General features: G+C 45.4%; 1 protein-coding gene across 4 annotated transcripts in view; it reads right to left on the minus strand.

The window, feature by feature from the left end:
* The window catches only part of NRAP (nebulin related anchoring protein), a 74,856-nt gene that overhangs the window by 18,896 nt on the left and 32,742 nt on the right, over nt 1-23,218 (minus strand). For 3 of the 4 annotated variants that reach the window (XM_004374856.1, XM_023729888.1, XM_023729889.1), the window contains 12 exons: nt 22,752-22,856; nt 17,931-18,029; nt 16,663-16,767; nt 15,712-15,819; nt 13,824-14,135; nt 12,226-12,330; nt 8,758-8,856; nt 7,014-7,118; nt 5,638-5,745; nt 5,001-5,114; nt 3,067-3,264; nt 1,055-1,159 (listed from right to left, as the gene is read on the minus strand). In XM_004374856.1, coding sequence (XP_004374913.1) covers nt 1,055-1,159; nt 3,067-3,264; nt 5,001-5,114; nt 5,638-5,745; nt 7,014-7,118; nt 8,758-8,856; nt 12,226-12,330; nt 13,824-14,135; nt 15,712-15,819; nt 16,663-16,767; nt 17,931-18,029; nt 22,752-22,856 — 1,563 coding nt within the window. The remainder of the gene's footprint in view (nt 1-1,054; nt 1,160-3,066; nt 3,265-5,000; nt 5,115-5,637; nt 5,746-7,013; nt 7,119-8,757; nt 8,857-12,225; nt 12,331-13,823; nt 14,136-15,711; nt 15,820-16,662; nt 16,768-17,930; nt 18,030-22,751; nt 22,857-23,218) is intronic. The other variant, XM_023729890.1, reaches the window with a different exon arrangement.

The raw sequence follows: 23,218 nt of genomic DNA on the forward strand, positions 1-23,218 counted from the left end.
TCTTTCCTCCCATGGAGCCACGGATGGGTTCGAACCACAGACCTTGCAGTTAGGAGCCAGGCACTTAACCACTGGGCTACCAGGGCTCCTTAAGCAAACCATACCTGGTCTAACTCACTCAGACGGGCCACTGAATGCCTTTTGCTTCCATTATGCCCCCCTGTCCTTGCCTCAACCATGAACAGAAGTCGTCATCCTCTTGGGGGGTGAGCAAGATCCCCCAGGAGTCCAAACAGTGATTCTCTTTGAACCTGAATGAAATCCTGAGCCTGGAATTCTAGACCTCTGTATTTTTAACTAAGAAATTATCACTAACTTATAGCACCCATTTCATATACAGCTGCCAGAGAAGCATAGAGTTTAGATTATTGCTAATCCTTATAAAAACAAACAAGGGTAGTATTATTATCCCCATTTGACCAGTTAATAGGCTGAGGCTCAGAGAGGGCAAGTCACTGGCTTACGGTCACACAGCACATGAGTGCTGGCCTAGGATTTCGATCTCCATCTGTCCGGCTCCAAAGTCTGCCCCCTTTTCAAGGCAAGAATAGCCTGCCTAGGCTATTCTTCTAAAGGACACTAGGAAAGCACCTCTTAGGTTGTTCTTAGTTGCTGTTGAGTCGATTCTAACTCATAGCGACCCCATGTGTGCAGAGAACTGCTCCATAGGTTTTTCACGGCTGTGACCTTTTGGTGGCAGATCGCCAGGCCTATCTTCCGAGGCACCTCTGAGTGGGTTCGAACCACTAACCTTTCAGCTAGTAGTCAAGCGCTTAACTGTTTGCGCCACCCAGGGACTCCACGCCCAGTGCATTATTCTTATATGTTAATAGGGGAATTGATTCTATAGCTGCAAAGCTGACTTAAATGTCACCCGGGCTGGAATAGGAAAACCAGTAAGAAAAGAGGCCAGTCAAGAAGTTAAGCAGTGAGTCGCCACTACTAACAGTTTAACATCCAACTCACTTTGTCCAGATCAGACAAAACTGATTACTGTATCTGTCCTCAGGAAATATACTCGACAGCCAGCACCCACCGCAGGGCTGCCGGTTACCTTGCTGATGAGCTCAGATGCCTTCTTTTTCCCTTCAATCTCCAATGTTCCGGGAATGACACAGGCAACACCACGCATGAAGTTCAGGTCTGACCGATACAAATTCTGGAAGGAACAATGCAAAGAATCAGAACAGCCAAACTCTCAGAACAAGGAAGCGAAGAAAAGCAAGGGACTCATGAAATATCATCACCAGGAGAGTGTCACCATTGGAACTCAAGGCCAAAGCAGCCTCCAGATGTATTACACTCAGCTAACGCATAAATTGCTTCTTAATAAATGCTCATCGGGGAAAAACTGTAGGTCAGAAGAAAATAATTCTGCTGTCATTTGTTTCTGAGTAGCTGTGATAGCGACGCTACACAGATTTTTATTTTAATATGGGCTATCAAAAAGTCAACGCTAGAGCGGAGTGTGTCCAAAAAGTCGGTTGTCTTGGGACACATATGCAAATGGTTTAATAGGTCTTCTAAAACAAAACCCAGCAGCAGAGGGTGGAATTAATTAATCATGGGTTAAGAAAGAGCTAATAAATGGATCCGGAATAATCTGGCAAAGGCCTGTCTGGGTCTGTGTGGGTGGGGGTGAGTGTGTGTACCTGAGTGATTGGGGCTGACAGTTTAAAGGGTCCCCAAATTCACTCTGCCATGGAGTGTCCTCCCCTCTAGCCACGCAGGTGCCCCCTGGGTGAGCTGTCTTCCAATTGCTATCACAATGAAAGTCAGGGAAAGCGAGGGCTCAGCTCAGGTGACAAACGGGCCTCCGAGAAGAGGGTGGCAACTCCCTCGCTGGGAGTTCCTACAGCTGCTCACAGGTTCCTGACAGTTTGTATCATTCAGTAAACGCTGTACAGAGTGAAAAATCCTAACAGATGACAGATACCAGGATCTGAGCGCCGCTCGGCTCGCAGGCACTGCCAAACCAGCAAGCAGGCTGCGTGTGGTGCTTTGTGTTCTGACTCAGGCCCGTTACTAGCAAGTTTCATGGCACGAAGGCCCAGCATGCTGTGGAATAAGGGGAGCATCACCAAGGCCTGCTGCCTGTTGGGAAGAGACATCCTGAATATCCCTGGGAGGAAGGGAGTTCTGCCGTGTTCCCCGGCCCTCTGGGCCTGCCTACTTCAGAAAACTGCTGTGAGGCAGAAGTCACACCAGAGGGGTGTTGAGACCTGCAGACTCCCGGAGGATCCAGGAAGGATCACGGGGCCCGGATCTCCTCCCACCGTTCTCTTATCCCTGAAGTGGGTCAGTTCCAAAGGGGCCCTGAGCAACCTCTCCCAACAGGTCTTAGCAATCCTCAGAAGAAGGTGGCACACGGAGGGCAGAGGTAATCCCACTGCTAAATCCTGAATGTGCAAAACAACGAATCTCGAGGGCAACTTTGTAAGACATCAAAAAAAAAAAGCAAAAACCAGTCGCTGCTGAGTCGATTCTGACTCATGGCAACCCCACGTGTGTCAACAGAACCGCTCCATAAAGTTTTCATGGCTGTGACCTTTCAGAAGCAGATTGCCAGACCTTTCTTCTGAGGCACCTCTGGGTGAGTTCAAACCACCAACCTTTTGGTTAGCAATCAAACATGTAACTCTTTGTGCCACCCAAGGACTCCTGTAAGTCACCATCTAAGTTCAAATCCCAGCAACCCCATTTCTCATTCACAGCTGGGTGATCTTGGACAAGCTAGTTAACCTTGACCCTCACTATAATTTATCGGTAAAATGGGGATGAAGATTATCTACATATGGTTATTATGAAGATTAAATGAGATAATGGATTAAAACACAATGCTTATAACTTACAAAAATATTCAATAAATGGTTGCTGTTGTTGTTGTTAGGCTTATATCATTGTAATTAAGGTCTAGGCAGAACACCAGGGCAGTGTCTCAAAAGAAGACCCCCATTCTAGACGATTCCTGGAGCCACCACTGAGCTCACAGGAACTTGCAGACCACTGCATCGTGGTCAGACTTGAGCGGAAAATGGACCCCAAAGAGAAGTCAGGTCTCCTTACCTCACTCTGCAATTTGTGAGCTTTCTTGGCACAGCTCAGCCTCAGGTCTTCTGCCAAGGAAGTGTACTGGGGGAGTGGATGTCTGTAGTCCTGGTCGCTGGCCAGGGTCTGAGCCTTCTTGGCATGCACCAGGGTTACCATGTCCAACGGCAGATGGAACTGTCCCTTTGAGTGTTCAAAGCCTTTCTTGTAATTCACCTAGAGGGGCAGACAAATCAACACTGGCTATTTCAAAGCCACTATTTGCTTCTGGACCATCAAGGAGAGCAACTGCAATGAGGTTGTCCCAGGGAAGCCTGGGAGACGTTCTTGGAAAGGCCAATGCTCCTTTCTTGCAGGGACTGGCACATTAAGCAGGGCTCAACTCCAGGCCCTGACACTCACCACCCCTGGCTCCTGGAGACACTGGTTTGGGTAAAGAAGGCCATGGTTTTCCCAGTTGGAGAAAATACAGATGATCAAGGGACAGACATAACGTAGTGATTCCCTTGCTGAAGTCTCTAGATCATCCCATTTTCCAGATGCAAGAAGCTGCCGGCTATCCTGTGGCCTGCCCACCATATTCCTCCCCACCACCAACCTGAGTTCAGATTTTAGACACTAGGGATTCTCCTCTCATGCTAGCTTATGAAGAGCTCATTCAAAGCATCAGACAACTTCCTACTAAATCTAGGAGCCAGAGGCAGAGGGGTGGCTGCTTGGAGAGCTAGTCCTGAGAAATGGTTATTTCCCCAACATAATCCCAAGGGAAGAAGGGGGAGGCCCATTTCCAGGCCCTTAGCTCCACCCCCAGTTCTTTGAGAAGCTACGTTAAGGCCTATGAAGCTCACTCAGGGCTTTCTTGGGAATAAGTTGCAAAAACAATGCCTCTTCCTCCTCCGTTTCCTCCTCCATCCTTCTCATTGCCTTTCAGAATTTCCAGCCACCCCTCCATACTTCCCCACCCTCACTAACTCCCCCCTTACACCTATCACAAGGCCAGGAATAATTCATGTCCAACCCCATACTCTTGCGCCAGCAGCCCAGGACAGAAAGGGAAATAATGTTAGAAATGGGGAAACTGAGGCAGAGAACATGTGGTGCTGTGGAAAGAACATGAAATGTAGGGCTGGATCCATGTGCTGGCTCTGCCCCTTTCCAGCTGACCTCGGGCGAGGGACTGAGCCATTCAGAGTCTCGATCTCCTTATCAGTAACCCAGGATAAATAACAAAATCCAGTTCCTAGACATAGTTTGACTGTTAAATGAGACTTGGCATGGAAAAGTGTTTAGACCTCTGTAATACGTTGGACACACATTAGGTCTCGTCCCTGCCATTAGCCAACTCATATGTGCAAGGAGACAGCATCCATACACGGGTACCAGCAGCTAGAGGGTTGCAATCAAAGGTTGCAAACTCAGATGCCTACAGGGGCCAGGAAGGTAACAGAAGTAAGTGAAGCAAGAAGCAGGGGAGGCTGTATGACCAGGAGAGCACTTGTGTCTTCTAAACGGAGCCATCAACAACCAACTTGAACCAATTGTAGCCTTGGGGAATCCAGACCCAGCTTCGGGCCAGGAGTCTAAAACTTTCATGTAAATTTTTCCATTTTCAAAGATTTTCAGTTAAGTCAATTGTCCCCCAAATCACTCTGCAGACCAAACAAAACAAGTCTGTAGGTCAGATCCAGTCCACAGGCCTCCATTTGTGGCCACTGGTTGAAGTCATAGAAGGCCTAATCTGGAAGGGAACTAATGGGTCAACCAGTTCAACCCCTCACTTCACAGAGGAAGAAGCTTCAGCCCAGAGGGGATAAGTGCCTTAACAATGCCACACAGCTAGTTAGTGACAAAGCCAATACCCACATCCAGAAGGGCAGAGGAAGTGAGTTGGCTGTGCCTTGAGCACCGCTCAGTGGGAGCACACAGCTCCCTGTTCATTGTCCCCAACTTACATCGCTCTGCAGTGAGGTCGCGTACACAGAGTGTGCAAGGCTGATATCATCTTCCAAGCTCCGGGAGCCAAGCATCTGTCCTTTCATTTTCTCAAATGCCTCTTTGTATTTATACTAAAGGGAAAGAGAGCAAGAGAGAGTAACAGCTCGGGGACAAGGGACACAGAATGGAAGAGGTGGGTATTGGGCGAAAATGTTTTGTTCTTTTGACAGTAACTGGGTGAGTTGAAAGAAAATGCGTGGGAGTCGTCAAAAGGTCTATTCTTTCATATGCAAGCCTCCCAATGACTAAAGGGCTCACTATGAAATGGCAGGACGCGTTAGCACTTGGGCGGCCCAGGCTGGAGAAGGTGGGTGCGTTGTTAACAGTCTCTTCACATGGACCGGCTTTGTGAAAACGCTTGGTGACAGATGCATTCATCTGCCCGGGCCCCTGTTTACAGTTCAGGTTTTGGCTTTGTACCCCAGACTAGGGGATTTTTTGTTGTAAGATACAGTCTTCCTCACCAGTCAGTATCTGATTTCCCTAACACAGTTCAAAGAAGATAGGATATTTTCCACTGGCAAAAGAAGGCAGATCTGGGTTGGGGGCAAAAGGAGTAAAAATTGGTTAGTATTAAACATTTGTGGTGCTTACATCACTTATGATTTCACCAGAAGCCTTTGCTGCCTGGAATGGAATGGCATCCAACCTCAGTTTATACCCGCCATCTCGAAGTTTGCTCCAGGATTCCTTATAGCGTGTCTATTGGGAAGATGTGTACAAATAAAGACTTTCATGTGATCCATTGGTTTCCTAAACTATGTTTTACCAAAATGAGGTTTGTTGTGGGACTTCTTCCCCTCAGCTGGCGTTAGAGATCATTGTGGCTTAGCAAAAACCACCGAACAGTTGGGTCCCACTTCATGCCCACCCTTAGGGATAGAGCCATAGAGTGGTTAAAGCAAGGTCAGTGGAGTCAGATCCAGATTTTTCCGAGCAGCAATTTGATTGGAAGAAGGAGGCATGTGGTTGCATTTGCATAGCTCTTTATGTAAGATAAAGAAAAGTCAAACGTCTCTATCAAAGAGGGGGGAGTTGATAGAGATTATGGAGGGGAGGAGTTAGGGCCCTACCTAGTTCACCAGCACAGCCACTGCATATACTCAGCCAGATTCTGGCACTTCCATAATTTGGCTCCTTGGCATAGGTACTGAGACAGACATTTGCACTAAGACAGACATTTCTCCCAATTTGATTCTTTAACATGAGCTTGACTCTTCTGCAGGATGTGCTACAAAGTTTGCAGACAAAACCAGTTGCCACTGAGTTGACTCGGACTCACGGCGACCCCCTGTGTCAGAGTAGAAGAGTGCTCCACGGGGTTGTCAGTGGCTGATTTTTCAGATCTCCAGGCCATTCTACCAAGGTGCCTCTGGGTGGACTTGAACCTCCAACCTTTCAGTTAGAAGCCAAGCATTTTAACCATTTGCACCACCTAGAGACTCCACAATTTGCAAGGCCCATTGCAAATGAAAATGCAGGGCCCTTTGTTTAAAAATAATTACCAGTGAAATTTGTGACAGCTGGAACTCAGTGGAATTGCCCTTATTTTTCCAGGTCTTGTAAGTTTTTCGCCTTTGACAGGGTGCAGTCACCACTTTTTTTAACGCTGTCTATTAGTGGAAAGGGGCCTTGATGGTGCAGTGGTTAAGTGTTTGGCTGCTAACCAAAAGGTAGGCAGTTTGAATCCACCAGCTGTTCCTTGGAAACCCTATGGGGCAGCTCTACTGTATCCTATAGGGTCGCTATGAGTCAAAATCGACTCAGCAGCAATGGGTTTTGTTTTTTTTTTTAAGTGGAAAATGTTTGAGTTTTCCTTCTCTGACAGGTTTCCACCTTACACAGGTTCCAGCTTTTGCAGATTTTATTGTACAAATTTCAAAATGGCGAGAGCAGAGCACTAAGCCAAGCGCAGGGTCACACACCTGCTGTCTCATATTTCAAACCAGTACGCCTTCCATCAGCCTTACCTCGCTGAGATTCATGGCGTTCAGCTTGGCCAGCAGGACTTCAGGGAGGTCTGCCGTCTGCGTGTAATGATGTTTTATGTTTTCTCCTTGCTCTTTGTATAACCTCTGTGGTTGGAGAGAGGTTTGGGGTTAAACACAGAAGAAGCCTCGACAATGCAGCCATCGCCAAGTTACGCTCGGAGAGACATAGGTGTGGCAGATGCCATCACCCCGTGGAGACACGCACACGAGCTCCCTGCCTCTGCTCGGGTTTCACAGCTAGCTCGGTGACATGCACTTCCTTCCCTCCCGACTTCTACTTCCAGCTCATAACATGACAGGCTGAAACCGTCCCCAGTTAATGTTGCACTTGTAGTATACAGCTGAGACGGGTGTCAAATGAGAAAATGAGGTCTAGTAACATCTAGTAATTTTGTGATTAACTATAAGCTCTGAGAAGGTTTCAAGATTCAGAAGACGTGGGAGAAGATGGCTCTTCCGCACGTGACGTTTTCCCCACATCACCTTCAGTCTTTGTTCCCCGTCCCCCATCTCCAGGATTCGTGCACCAATACATGTCCCCTGGTGGGTCTAGAGCTCTATTCAGCCACAACTCCGATCCGGGCTTGTGATATCCTAGTAGTCCGTGGTGACACATGGAGTTGGCATCAGCCAAATTCCCCCACCACCAAAGAAAGCTTCTAAACAGAGCTTTCCCATCCCAGATCTTACTGATACGTGTCCAAGTTTCTGCGTATCACAACAGTGCCCCCTAGAGTTGGACAGTGTAAGGAATAAGCAGGTATTTTTTTTTTTTCCTTCTTCATACAAAAGTTTGTGCCTGACCATCTATATTCCTCAAAATTCGATTGGATTCTGATGAGTAGATCTTAAGAAACTATAAATTCCTAGATCCACAGCCTTGTAAATCACTCCAACACACATTCTAACAGGCACTCAGGCCATTTCAGAAGGACTGTCAGATAAGGGACAACCAGAATAATTTGTAAAACTGGAAAGTGGAAGAGAAAATTTTGATACCCCTCGCCCAAGGTTTTTAAATTTTCCTTGTGGCAAGTTGAATGGCTGGAAGAAATTTAAAAGCCATGTCTGCCCTGTACAAAGATCTGTAGGCCTCTCTCAGCAGAATCAGCCAGACAGGGCCCATCTATGCCCTAAGGTGAATTTTAATAGGACCTCACCATTCTATTTAGTCTCCAGTGAACCCTGTGCTAGCGGAATGAAGGGCCACATTTCAGTTTCACATCATACAGGGGATATGGGAAATGGATCCAAAGTGAATCCGAGGAGGATAAATCAGACCCAAATCATGTTCAAAGTCTTTGGAGAATTCAGAGAGCATGGATTCCAGCCCTTGTGTCACAAGAAGCCTGAAGCATGCCTTCGATATTTCAATCACCCAGAATTTCACCCAAAGTTCCAGTTCTGGAACCAAGACTTGAAAACAAAAGGAGAGAGCAAAAGGGCCGACTGCAGACAAATCTGTGAGGCATGCAAATGGCAAGCAGTGAGCACATCGGGGCTGTGGGGTGGCAGAGCCCCACCTGGCATCCTAAGTGCAGTCACACCCCATTTGCATCTAATGAGGAAGCACCCCCGCTAAGGTGTGCCTCTGCAAAAGACAAGAAGCTCCTTCATCCTTGGGACAACAGAAGGAGCAAGCCCAAGAACCCCTGCGCTTCAATCACAGTGTTGAAAGAAGAGCCCACTCTTATAGTCATAATGTATATACATTATCACTTACATCCACGGCTTGGGTATAACTAATTCGGGCCTGGACCATCTCTGGAGTGTCTTTAATACTGGTAAACTTCAAAGCATCAGGATGCTGACGGTACTTCCTCTGTTGGGCAGAAAAAGATCAAAGCTGTGAATTTTGTGCTGCTCTTTTCATGCCATTTGAAAGAGAAAATCATAGGTTGCTTGAGATTAGAGTGGATTTGTGAACATAATTATTATTCGCCTTCCTCCGTCTTTACCTCCTCGGGGTCTTCAGGTTAATATTTGTTTCAATTTAAGAATAACCTTATGTCAATTAACATTAAAGTATTTCTACCTGGTGGAAAGAAAACATCTAGAAATTAGTTTGTGCCAGTAAAAGACTGGGAGACACGCTTAGGACGGGATTCTTTTTCAAGGCTTCAGTCACATCTTGTATTTGTTTACATATCTCAGTTTGGGTCTTTTAAGCAAGAAAGAGTCTCCATAGTGACATTTAGCAATTGTTCTGTTTTCTTCCCACAAAAGGACCTGGCAGGGATGATCACAGTCAAGATTCTTGCATCTGACAGCGAGTGAGCACATACCATCAAATCACTTTAGCCTGGTTCAGTCAACACATGCAATAATTCTTTAAGATATTACAATAATTAGAAAAAGGATGCCTGGATTAAAGGAGTCATCATACAATTGGAAAGATACTGGAATAAAACAAGACAAAATTACAAAGAAACTGCACGCTGGCAAAGACTGAGGTACCCAATTTTAAAGTATTCTAAAAATCATAGTTCAATTAATTCCTTTTTTTTTTCTAATTAAAGTACATTTCTAGGGGACTAAAACGGTTGCTATTTTAATGGAGCCGTGGAGCATATGTTTTCTCAAATCAGATAATTATTTTATAACACTCTCTCATTTATCTGGTTGGGTTTTTGTATACTGGGTTGTCTTAAGAAGACACAAGCCTCAATATTCAGCTATATCTGGCCCACCGTCTGTTTTTGTAAATAAAGCTTTATTGAAACACAGCCAGGCTCATTTGTTTATGTATTGTCTATGGCTGCTTTAGGATCCCTGGTGGCACAGTGGTAAAACTGCTCTGCTGCTAACTGAAAGGTTGGCAGTTGGTGGTCAGAACCCACCAGCTGCTCCATAGGAGAAAGATGTGGCAGTCTGCTTCCATAAGGATAACAGCCTTGGAAACCCTATGGGGCAGTTTTACTCTGTCTTATAGGGTCACTATTAGTTAGAATTCACTCGATGGCAACGGGTTTGGCTTTTTTAAGTTTTGTTATATGACTGTTTTCACCCTACAAGGCAGAGTTCAGTAGTTGCAACCCATGGCCTGCAAAGCTGAAAATATTTAGTATCTTGCCTTTATAGAAAAGGTTTGCTGAGTCCTGCTTTCGGTGATAGCTGTGTATTTACTCAGGGATCTTTGAGCAGTGCCTGGCATTCAGTCTGAAAGTTAAGAGGTCAGCCTGATTTGACACTAAACTGAGAATCTGCTGAAAAATGTCTTGCCTTACTGAAGTTTAAGGACTAGTAGTAAGCAAAGATATCAAGGAAGATAAGCAAATTTGTTTAGTAAGTTTGCAAAATAAGACCACTGTGGAATAAATGGTTCAAAAACATCCCTCAGTTGCCAGACTTAGACCCATGCAGGAATCATCTTGAGGCCTACACTATGCATATAATGGCTTTTATTCTTCACTTCCTTGTATGATGAGCCCAATATTGAGAGTTTAGGAGTAGACATCCTCAAATCCATATGTTTGTTCCTGGAAGTCTTCAGGTCCATCATCCTAAGAGAGCCTCTCCTCAATCAGATTGGACAACTGAGGGCAGTTTAGGATCCACTGAACCTTGGGTTGTGGATCAAGGTCCCTAAAATCAGGCCAATCAGAGTGAGGCCACTTTGGAAAGCAGCTCTGTGGTGAGTAACTAGAATGTTCTCTCACAGGAAAATATTAACGCTGGGCAAGTATGTTTGAAAAATCAACACAGGTGTCTCACTGTTTTAACTATGGAATTAGTAAGAAAGTTTTCTCAAAACAAGGCCCTAGGAGGCACATGACCAAGGTGGAAGTCTTCTGGGCTATGGTCACGATTGTCTCCTCCCCTCCCAGAAAAGTACAGAAAGAACAGGCAAGTCCCTCCCCAAAGAGACCCAAACGGAGCGGGATTTGGGTTGTCTGATGGCATTCGACCTCTGTGCAACATGAGCCAAGCGACAATCCTGTGTGTCTCTGGTCCAGTGGTTCTCCACCAGGGCGATTCTGCCCCCTAGGGGCTGTGTAGCAATGTCTGGAGACATTTTTGGTTGTCATGGTGGGGTTGGCATTGCTACTGGCATCTAGTGAGTAGAGGCCAGGGATGCTGCTAAATACCCTACAATGCACAGGACACCCTCCCTAATGAAGAATTATCTGGCCCAAAATGTCTCAGTGCTGAGTTTGAGAAACCCTGATGTAGTCTTTAAAAAGGAGTTCCTAGGTCGTGCAAACAGTTAAATGCTTGGCTGCAAACTGAAAGGGTGGTGGTGTGAGTCCACCTAAAGGCACCTCAGAAGAAAGGCCTGGTGATCCACTTCTGAAAAACTGAGAACCCTAGGGAGCACAGTTTTACTCTGACACACTTGGGGTCACCATGAGTCAGAACTGACTTAACCACAACTCTTTTTAATGTAATTTATGGACTTTAGTTAATAATAATATATCAGTATCAGTCCATCACTTGTAACAAATGTACCACACTAACGAAGATGTTAATAACAGATGAAACTTTGTGGGGGAGAGGGGGACAGGTAACCCTGGGAGCTCTCTGTACTTTCTGTGCGATTTTTCTGTACATCAAAAAGTGCTCTAGAAAATAAAGTGCATTTAAAAAAAATGGTTACAAAAACAAACAAACGAAGAGCCGCTCAATGCCACAGTCCTAAAATGTGAGGCAGGGGCTCTTTTTCTCAGCCACGGTGCCTCAGGGTCCAGCCAGGGTGGCTACAAGTAGGCAGGGGTGAGGTTTAACTAGAAGGGAGACCCCCACAAGAGAAAGCCTGTCACGTGTCAGACGCCACGTGAACATTCACAAACTGTTTACACCGGGGTGGAAAGAGAGAGGGAGAAAATGTGCAGAAAGCCACAAAAGGGCGTTCGGAGTGCAATAAATGTATCTTTTCATCATCTCTCCCGCGTTGCTTCATTAAAAAGGTAAGTAGCAAAGGTGGGTAGCAATTGAGCTCCGTTTGATTGTCGTTATTTTTCATAATATCATTTGTCACCCACTTTGTTTTTGCCCGGGCTCTCTGGGTCCCTACTGGGGTGTGTTTGGTATGTGGTTTCCCTCTAATTACCAGCCCTAGCCTGGGTTTGGAGGCCTTTCATGTGGCTTTGCCTTTTTCTTTGCCTTTTGAGTGGAAATTATTTTAATTTTATACAGAAGCGCAGCATGCCTAATGCAGCTGGGCCTGCTACACGCTGTCAGGAAATCTCACCTCGCTAATGAGTTCTCCTGCCTTCTTTGCCTGCTCCACATTTAATGACCCGGTGGCGACCCAGCCCGCACCTTTCATCCACTTCACATCTGCTCTGTATTGGTTCTGAGAAAGGAGAAAGGGGGAAAAAAGGCAGACCATTGTTGGTGCACAGACATTTAAAGGGCTATTAACAGCTCCCAACTTCGCTGTGGTGCCCGCTGAGTCAAATTAGATGCCGCTTTTGTCTTACCAATTTCTGCACAGTCACAGGTAGGGCTCCAAAAGGTAAATTAATTTCCTCTTTAATTGGAGCCCCCTCTGCCTAGGGTGGCTTCAGGCCGCACCCAACCCCACTGAGGGTGGAGCGGGAGGGGGGAATCACCCTTGTCCCTCGTTAAGGACTCTTTTCTACCTGGGAGAGAAGCGGCTTCTCACTGTCTGCTAGGCCAGCTTCCTTGTTTAAAATGACATGCAGGGGAGAGAAAAATGAGGATTCACAACAGAGCCCAGGTGGGGAACTATCTGAGGGAATTTCACAAGACATCCAAGGCATCCCACCTACCATTCCTTCCTACACACCTGCGATGGTGGAGGAGAGGTATTTCTCATTTCTTTCCTTGCCATCGAACAAGCAGTTTTAATGGAAAGCCATTTTAATGGATACTTCTGTAAAACTAGCCTATCATTTATCTGTCCTGAACCAGCCATACCAGCACAGGTGTGTCTACACTGTCCTCAATGTGTAATAGTCTGGCTGCAGCTGACCTGCCTTTTCAATTCACCCACCTTCTTGTACAAGTCAACAGACTCATAAAATAAAGAATATCACCTGTGAGTACTGAGCTCCTTTAAAGAATCATCTATAGGAGACCAAACAGTCAAAAATTACTCGAAGCAAAGGTGAGAAGGTAAGGCGGCAGGGAAACTAGAGTACTGGAAGTGGTACAACCAGAACAGAATGAATGAGAACAACGATACATTGTGAAAAAGGCAGTCAGTATCACTAAGCAATCTGTGTAGAAACTGTTAAATGGGAACTTACTTTGCTGTGTAAACTTTCACCTTAAACACAATAAAATACTATTTTTAAAAAAGAAAAAGTCATTGCTAAAAAGAGTCAACTGAAAACGAAGAATACAGAATCAGGTGGCGGGGGGGCGGTCTACAGAGGAAGGAGATTAGCAAGCTGCTCATTCCAAAATCAGGGGCTCCTAACATTGGGGTGAGTATTAGTGATGCCCTCTCCTCAGTAACAGGCCACAGGTAAGAATGTCACAGCTGCATTTGAACCCTTGCAATAAAAGGAAATGTGGGAAACATACATAGACGAGAATTCCATGACGGAAAAAGTAGCTCCCTGCTCTTCTGTTTGTTAGTTAAGAATCTAAAAAAGGGCATAGTCTGGATAAAAATCAAACCCCTAGAAAGCTAAAATCCACTTACGGATCCAGAAACAGGTACCCCAGTAAGTGGGCCATAAGTATAAGCTATTGTGTTGAAGGGCTTAGGAAAACATTTGTACCAAAACCAGCGCACATGTGTGCACACATGGCATGCACACACGCACGCGCACACACACACACACACTCACACACACACACATATGCGAAGCTTACATCACTCTGTAAGCCGTAAGCCTTCTTGGCCCATTCCACCTTCATGTCTGTGGGCAAAGCAGTGAAATGATGCGACACCGTCTTGTAGCCTATGTCTGTGGCTAAATGCTGAGCCTTGCGGGCATGCACAAGGTGGACCATGTCCAAGGAGACATGGTACTGGGATTTGGCATCCTCGAATCCCTTCTTGTACTCCAGTTCACTCTGCAGCTTGGACATGTGCAGCGAGTGGCTCATTTGCGAATCACCCTGTGCACCCTTCGCTCCGATAAGCTTCCCCCGGGACCTCTCGTAATCCTCCTTGTACTTCACCTAAGTAAGAGGAAAAGAGCAAGGATACATTAGAGTCTCCTAAAGGAATCGGGAATTGCTAAGCTTCAACCCACAGGTGAGGAAGTTAAAACAAAACCAAATGACAGAATCTGAACAGAATGAGTGCCATAAAAAAGTTTTCCTTTCTGAACAGCTGATATATTTCCTTTCATCAAACAGTGAAATAAAACATGACTAGCCATTACTTCTCGTTTTGCCTCAACTGCCAGAAAGCTCAGCACTAAACTGAATGCTCTGCTATAGTAACAGTCTTCTCCCAATTTCCTCATGAAATTCTATATTTTCTCTATACTATTTGTGATCGCTCCTTCTAAATTTATTTTTAAGTGGCCTACTGCTTTCCATGAAAACCACCTTAAAATCTTTTTTTGGTAATAGTGTGAACATTATAAATAAAAAGTAGTCTCTAAATGAAAAAGACACAAATATCCAAAATACAATTGCCGTTTGAGAAAGGAGTTCAAATTAGAGAACAACTAGGGCACACATTAAATATTTAGGAGTATGGGGAGCAAAAGAGAGCATATTGGCCCGGGGCGGTGGGGGAACCACTGGGCCAAGAGTAATGAGGATCAGAACGAAGAATAAAATGAACATGTTTTGAAAACTGTAACATGATACTGGCATTATTTTCAAGATTAATTATCATTTCTATGGCCATCAACTACATCACCAAGCCACTATTTAGTTCTGCTGATTTTTTTTTTTTTTTGGAGCAAGATTTTCTCGATGAAGGAAGCAGAGCTTGACTTATATTCTGGCTCAAGTTCCTTATCTTCCATCAGACTTGAAGTAGACTGCATTGGGCTCCATAAAACACATACTACATGTTAATTCATTCCATTTCCTGATAACCATTTTGCTAAGCGGGTATCATTATCCCCCATCTACCAATGAATTGACTGAGGTTTGGAAGGTTAAACTACCTGCCCAAAGTCAGCATGCTAGTAGGTGATTGAGTTGGGACTTTAGTCAAGGTCTGTCAAATGCCAGATCCTGTACTCTTGGCCATTAACAGGCCAAAGGTCTTTAGAAAGTCATAGAATATCTCTTGGTCTCAGTTCATGTATGTTGTTGTTGTTGTGTGTTGTCAAGTTGGTTCTGACTCATAGTGACCCCATGTGACAGAGCAGAACGGCCATATAGGGTTTCCTAGGCTGTCATCTTTAAGAGAGCAGATCACCAGGTCTTCTCTCCTGCGGAGCGGCTGGTGGGTTGGAACTGCTGACCTTTCAGCTAGCAGCCAAGCACTTAAGCATTGAGCCACCAGGGCTCCTTCAGTTTATCTATAAAATACAGAATTTGGATTATTGCTAACTATTGTATCATATAACTATTACTAATAACAGTTACTGTTCACCGAAACCAATGGCAAGCAGTATACTAGCAGTATAGTAGGCACTTACACTCTTATCTCATCGGAAGGTGGTCATCACCATCCCCACTTACAGATAAGAACCCTGAGGCTTAGACAGATTAAGAACTTGTCCAGATAGTCCTAGACTTAAAATGATGGGATTCCGTGGTCTCTCATACAAGTTGGGGACTGACTCACCTCGCTTGCCAAGTCCCTCTTGGCTTTGGCTGTCAGGAAGCTCAAGGAGTCAAGACGCAGTTCAAATCCTTTCGCCTTCTGGCTTTCCCAGCTGCTCTTGTACAGTTTCTTAAAGGGATTTAGGAGAGGACAGGTCATCCTCAAGTGAGAGGGCTTTTCTGGATTCTGTAAACAACCTTTCTAGGAAGGACCAAGAGCCACAGAAATCATATAACCAGAATGCAACCAGGCTTTCTTGTTCCCGCCTTAAGGCGTCTTGACACACAGGGCATCAATGAAAAGAAGTAGAAATTTAACCCCAGAAGCCTAGTAGGAGTCTTCACTGAAGTCCCAAAGACACGGCAAAGGTGGAATAACATTGCACAGGACAGCAACATCTCTGGAAAGTCCATTCTCCATCTCTCTCCACACTCCACACCCCAGCTCAGCAGCTGTTCCAGCTGCAATCCTTCCTTGTTCCTACTCCCAGCCTCTAGCCCATCTGGATCTTTCCCATACTCCCCACATCCCCACTCCTGTTCCTACTTCCATACTTCAAGATCTTTTTTCTGAAAGTCTCCCCTCCCTTTCTCTGTGTGAATCAAAGTGGCAGAATCAAGGACCAAAACCATGCAGTTTGGAGCTACAATCTGAGCTTCTAGCCACTCCCTTATACGACGACTCTTATGCTATCTCAACTCCAGTCCCTGGACTAACCATTACCTCCTACTCCATGATATATTCAGTGGCTTAAGTCCTCCACCAGCTTATTCCTACAAAAGGTTGTGCTCCCCTCCCCCTAAAACACAGGTCAGGAATAAGGTTGGCTGTATGGGCTGTGTTCAGAACAACCAGATGTATATAACCTCCATTGACACAGACATCACCAACGTGGCTGAGGGGTTTTGTTGATCAGATGGCTAACCACGCAGGGAAGCAGAGACCATGGCTGCACACTCCCTTTTGCTGTACCTCACTGAGGTTTGTAGCATTGGCTCGGGCCTGCAAGAAGAGAGGCTCATCCTTGCTGATGGTGTACTGATGGACGGATTGCACATTTCCTGCCTTGTAGGCCACCTGTTGGGTGAAAGGACTAAGTCAGGAGTGGCGGCAGGGGCAAGGAGAGGAGGATGGAGTAGCATCACCCATGGAATCTTTAAGTTGACTTAACTTTTCTCTGACTTGCTTGGGAAGACCATTATAAAATCAATCAGACCGGACTCTGGGTGGCAGAATATAGAAAATGAGGCCTAAGGCAGAAGAGTGGATGGGAGAAGAAGCCGCAGTGAGGAGCTGGGAGAAGAATGTGGCCAACCAACCTAAAAACCCCTCCAAGGTTTTTCCCTCACAGTCTTCCCTTGAGACGGTTTTGGTTTCCCCAAGCTGTTCCCATCTACACTGTCCCCCACCACAAAAACATCTCCCTATGGAAAACTTTGGAGCCCTGGTGATGCAGTGGTTAAGAGCTTTGGCTACTAACCAAAAGGTCAGCAGTTTGAATCCACCCGCCGCTCCTTGGAAACTTTATGGGGCAGCTCTACTCTGTGCTATAGAGTCACTGTAAGTCAGAATCAACTTGATGTAACGGGTTTGGTTTTTTTAAATGGAAAACTTATCACTCTTGTTCTTTCTCTCTACCCACCACTCCAACTTGAGTTTCTAAAGAATGGTTTTCTACCGAGTCTGAATTATATTAAAGGATTCCTTCTGGCAGGTGTCCTGGACCTTTAGGAAGGAAAGCTAGGAAGGCCCTAGCCAGATTGGTAGCAACTATGGCACCTGCTCAATGCAGGTGCGCAGTAAGTGGCTACTGAACTCTAGTGTGAAAATAATGTACATGGTGTCTCATTATTCTGCCTCCCATATTTGAATTCAAGTGGGCATGACCTGCATACATCCCACAGGCAAATGTTGTCCTCCTCCAAGATATTTCTCTACTAGCTCCGAAATTATGGAGTCTTTGATAAGAAATAAAAGAAGAAGGAACTCAAGAATGTTGAAAGTAGGAAAGGAATAGAGTCAGTCCTGCATCCATCCCTAACAACCAAGGAAAAATACGGTAGGGACCTCTCCAATTCCCAGAGACAGCCAGGAAGCCTGCAGAAAGCTGGGTCCAGTCTATTTAAAGAGAAGGCTCTTTGGTTCCTGGATCATGCCTGGGCAGCACCTGCTGTTGTCCCCGGAGGGTCCCAGACCCATGACACAGCAGCTTGGTGGAGAAAGGGCAGCCCAGGACTCACCTCGCTCTGCAGCTCCTGGCTCCTCTTGGCGTGCTCCATCTGGGAGCTGTCAGCCACACTGGTGAACTTCAGCTCATCGACTCTCTGCCTGTAGCTTTTCTGTTTCCAAAGAAAAGAGACCCAAAGCATGAGGACTGGGCTCCACCCTCCCCCACCCCACACACACAAAGCACACACACACACACTTACACACACACTCTTTCTATGGCCCAAGCAAGTCCTCGAGGGGACATTCCAGCTGGTCCTGCAGCTTAAACAGGACCATGCAGCCCCGAGACCGCCTACTCTGATGAGCTTGCTTTTGTTGCTGTAACTAAAGAGAGCTTTAATTTTTCCTCTCAGGAAATCCTATATTTCACTGTGTGCCCTGGGATGTGTCCATTTTATACATCTAGATCTGACACAGGAGTGTGAGGGAAGCATGGTGAGGTAGAAGGAGCTTGGGCTTTACAATCATGAAGACTTAAGTTCAAATTCCACCTCTAACTCTTTCCACCTTCACCTTGGGCAGATCACTTAATAGACCTGAGCCACTCTTGCTTCAGCTGTAAAATGGTGTCAACAACAGAAGCTTCCTTGCTCTGGGGCACAGAAAAGGCTTCAATGCCATGCTTTATATATGAGTAAAGTCCTTGGAAAAAGCCCTGGTGGTGCAATGGTTAAGCACTGGCCTGCTAACCGAAAGGTCTGAAGTTTGATCCCACCAGCTGCTCCATGGAAGAAAAGACCTGGCGATCTGCTCCCATAAAGATTACAGCCTAGGAGTACTTATCGGTCAGTTCTACTCTGTCCTACAGGGTCGCTATGAGTCAGAACCGACTTGACAGCACACAACAACAACAAAGTCTGTGGCACAGAGTAAGCGTTCAGTACATCAGCATTACCATTACTCATGGTGTTTTATGATTATCGTGGAAACACTCAGGGCCAGGGTTGGGATAGAAATTCAACCTGACAGTTTCTGAGTTTTTCAGATCACCAGGGTCTTGTCCTCATAGTGTCCCCTGTCTCACAGCTACAGACTAATTGGCAAAATTCCAAATGTGCTAATTATGTCCCTACAGAGACTTCTTGTCTTTCCTGGAGATTAGTTCCTCTGGCTTTTCCACTGGCATTGCCAAAGTCCATGGTAAAAGTCCCCACTGAGCATGGCTTGTTGAAGCAAAAGCTTCACATGGCGGGGAGGTCAGAGATGAGTTCACAGCCTGATTCTGACAGCCACCAACTGCCACCCACTACCACTGACTGAGCCCAAAATAGCGCTTGGGACATTGTAAACTCCAAATTTCTTTTCTTTAGGGAAAAAAAAATTCTAGGGAAAATACTCCAAAGAGACTTCTAATTTTCCTTCTTAGCTTCACCGTGCTGAATGGGAAAACACCCTCACCACATAACTGAGGGAAATCACATTGCCCTCCACTGCTGGAAATTCCCAGACATTCCAGACCCTGCGTTAGTCAAGTCATAAGTACTTATTCAGAAGCCAAGAAACCACTCTTTACTGGGTACCACAGACATAAAAAACAGGCAAACGAGCCTTCAAGGAACTTAAAAATTAGTAGGTGGCTGTGGGGTAAAGAATTTAACTTTACGCAAAGAATTTGGTCTATGTCCTTGGTTCCTGAGAGATAACCTCTAAAACCTTGGACTTTTAACCAAAGTATCAGAGAAGAAACTGGCCTATAGGGCTAATAGCCTACATGAGCCACAGCCTCATCTACCCTGAGACCAGAAGAATTAGATGTTGCCTGGCTACCACTACCAGCTGCTCTGATCAGGGCCACAACAGATAGACTCCGAAAGAATGGGAGAAAAATGTGAAACAGAACTCAAATTCTTAAAAATTCCAGACTTACTGGACCAGTTGAGACTAGAGGCCTCCCTGAGGCTATTACCCTGAGATACTCTTTAAATCTTAAACTGAAACTATCCCCTGAGGTCACCTTTTAGCGAAATAACAGATTGGCACACAAAATAAAGGATGTTATCTGTGAGTATGGAGCTCCATTAAAAAAACATCTAAATGAGAGTAAAAGATCAACAATTACTCTAAAGCAAGGGTAAGAAGATAACGGGGCTGGGAAACTAGAGTACTGGAAATGGAACAACAGAACACAACTAAAGAGAATGCTGACACATTGTGAAAAATGTAACTTATGTTGCGGAACAATTTATGTAGAAATTGCCAAATGAGAACCTAATTTGTTGTGTAAACTTTCACCAAAAACACAATAAAATATTATTTAAAAAAATAAAATAAAAGTAAAACCTTGGACTTTCCCATCATGATTGAAGTATCTTTGAATGAGGACTCCAGGCCAGATCTAAGTGTTTTTGACTCATATTGGGTGGAGGATGGCCATACCAGAAAGACCCACCAAATAATATCATCGGACCTCAGGGGAGGGAGGGATGATCCAATCAATCATGTCTACTTAATGAGGTTCCAATAAAGGCTCTGGACAGGGAAGTTCCATGGGCTTCCTGGTTGGTGAAAGACATCAATGCATGTGGGAGAGTAGTACATCCCTTTTTGGGACATGGAAGCTCCATGTTGGGAAACTTCCCAGACCTTGTCCTAGCTGTCTCTTCATTTGTATCCTTTTTGCTATAATAAAACTATAAGTATAGATTTCTATGGGTTTTATGAGTCATTTAAGCAAATTATCAAGCCAAAGGGAGTAGTAGGAGCCAGCAGGTCAGAAGTGAGGGGGCCTGGGACCTCTGAGCTTACAGCTGGTATCCTGAGTGGAGAGAGGGAACCCCTGAATTTGTAGGCAGATCAGAAGTGTGCGTGTTGAGGGGACACTAAAGCTTGCAGCACACACCTGAAGTCTTAGGCAGACTTGGCAGTCTGGAGGACTTGTGAGCGCTGACCTGGCTCTGGGTGGTTAGGGTCAGAGAAAGAAGTGCTACATGTGTAGCTGGTGTTAGGAGTGGAAGAGCGAGCAACAGAATTGGTAATAATTGGTTTGGATTGATCAACATAGCAGCACAGGAAGGAAGATAGAAACTGACATTCCTAAGGCTGAAGAATCAGCTGCTTGGGTTCCCCATTGCACCTCTAGACTGAGCTGGCCCTGCCCAAGACAGGTGGGGTTCTGGCTGCTCCACCCAGATTTCAGCTGGTCTCAGAGAAGCTAGGTAATAATAATGCAAGAGAGTTATTCTCTTCTCTCTACCTTCCTTATCCATACACTCTAATCCTAAATATATCTTTGTCTGCAAGAAGCATGACTGTGGTGGAAAAATAAGAATACATTCCAAAATATGCTTTTGGGATGCAAAATTGCCTAGTGGGGCAGTGGACTGAAACACCCTGGGTACAGATTCCAGCTCTGCTGCTTACCTGGTGGTCACCTGACATTAAGTCTCACTTTCCTCCTGTGTAAAATGTGGAAATTAATAGGATAATAATAGTATCACCCGCCCAGAATGGCTGTGAGGAATAAGGGAGTAATGTGTATGTAACACACTCAGACACAGTATATGTCAACAAATGACAGCAATGATTTCATAATTATTATCCGTCAATAAGTAGCAGCTATTATTGCCACTATTATTATCATTTGCAATAGATATGCTGGCTCAGGCTTCCTGGCCCCAGGACAAGAATCTCCTTTGAAGATCCCAAACAGAGTTCCCGATATAGCCACGTTTCCAAATGAAATGCCCTTCAAAAGTCCTCCTCTGTCTGCTGCCAACTTTAGCTTTACAGGGCATAAAGAGAAGCACGGGCGTAGAGCTGGAAGTCTTAAACAGTATTCTGTCCAACCTTCTTGTTTTTATATGAGGGAAAAAAGAAATGGAATGGCTAAGTGACTTGCCCAAAGTCTGCGGTGAGTTTGTGGCATGACCACAATGAGAATGCTGACTTCCAAATATTGGACTCTCTGACTCAAAGAAATCATATACTCACACAAGAGAAACACTTCTCCCACGTGTTAACTGACTGTAGAGTAAACCAGTTACCAACAATTCCAAGACATGGTGACCCCATGTGTGTCAGAGTAGAACTGTGCTCCACAGGGTTTTCAATGGCTGATTTTTCAGAAGTAGATTGCCAAGGCTTTCTTCCTAGGAGCCTCTGGGTAGACTTGAACTTCCAACCTTTCAGTTAGCACCCAAGTGCAATAACCATTTGTACCACCCAGAGACTCCAACTGTATATTGTCGTTGTGTGCCATTGAGTTGATTCTGACTCATATTGACCTCATATGACAGAGTAGAACTGCCCCATAGGGTTTTCTAGGTTGTAATCTTTATGGAAGTAGATCTCCAGGTCTTTTTGCCCTGGAGCCACTGGGTGGGTTTGAATTGCGAACCTTTCAGTTAGCAGCCGAGTGCTTAACCGTTGTGCCACTGGGCTGCTAAAAAAAAAAAAAAAAAAAACCCGCTGCCGTCGGGTCAATTCTGACTCATAGCGACCCTAAAGGACAGAGCAGAACTGCCCCACCGGGTTTCCAAGGAGCAGCTGGTGGATTCAAACTGCCAACGTTTCGGTTAGCGGCTGAGCTCTTAACCACTGAGCCATCAGGGCTCCAGCTGTATATTACAAACCTTTAAATTAAATTATTCTTTGGACGCAACTGTTATTTTAAGTATATTTACAAACATCACCCCAGGAAGATTAAGTCTGCGGAAAGTTAGTTCAGGGTGTGCTAGAGGTGCAAAATGAAGAGGGATTCTTCTTTGAATCACACTCAAAATAAACCAGCATAGAGGTATGAGGCGAGGGGAGTCACACTCGGTGAGAAAAGATCACACCCGCTGACTCAGGGGCTAAGAATACTAGAGGCTAGGAGCTTAGGCTAAGGTTACCTCGCTGACCAGCTGTCCAGCCTTCTTGGCTTGTTCCAAATTGAGACTCCCCTCAGTCAGCCACCCGACTCCCTTCATCCATGCCAGGTCGGCCTTGTACTGCAGCTGAAGAGAAAAACCACCAAGCTATAACCAGCCACATCGGTGCAGATAGGACAGAGTTCGGGGAGGACGTAGGACAATCCCTGGTCCTGCATTTGTCTTCCTGAAAGAACTGCTTCCTGCTCTTTTATAGTCAGGCAGACTTCTACCCGGGAGGTGAAGCCGTGGACCCACCTTGTAATCAGGCAATCACATTCTACCTTAGTAGTGAAACACCACAACCTTACTAAAAATAAAGCTTTTCAGACTTTTTGACCAAGGGCCTTCTTCGCCAGTCTGCTAAATTCCCAAGATTTACTTACCGTTTTCACGTCTGCTTCCCCTTTGCTCATCCCTACTGCCAACACACCTTGGCTGTCATAACA

Source organism: Trichechus manatus, unplaced genomic scaffold (assembly GCF_000243295.1).
Source record: "Trichechus manatus latirostris isolate Lorelei unplaced genomic scaffold, TriManLat1.0 scaffold00031, whole genome shotgun sequence".
NCBI classification, from domain to species: Eukaryota; Metazoa; Chordata; class Mammalia; order Sirenia; family Trichechidae; genus Trichechus; species Trichechus manatus.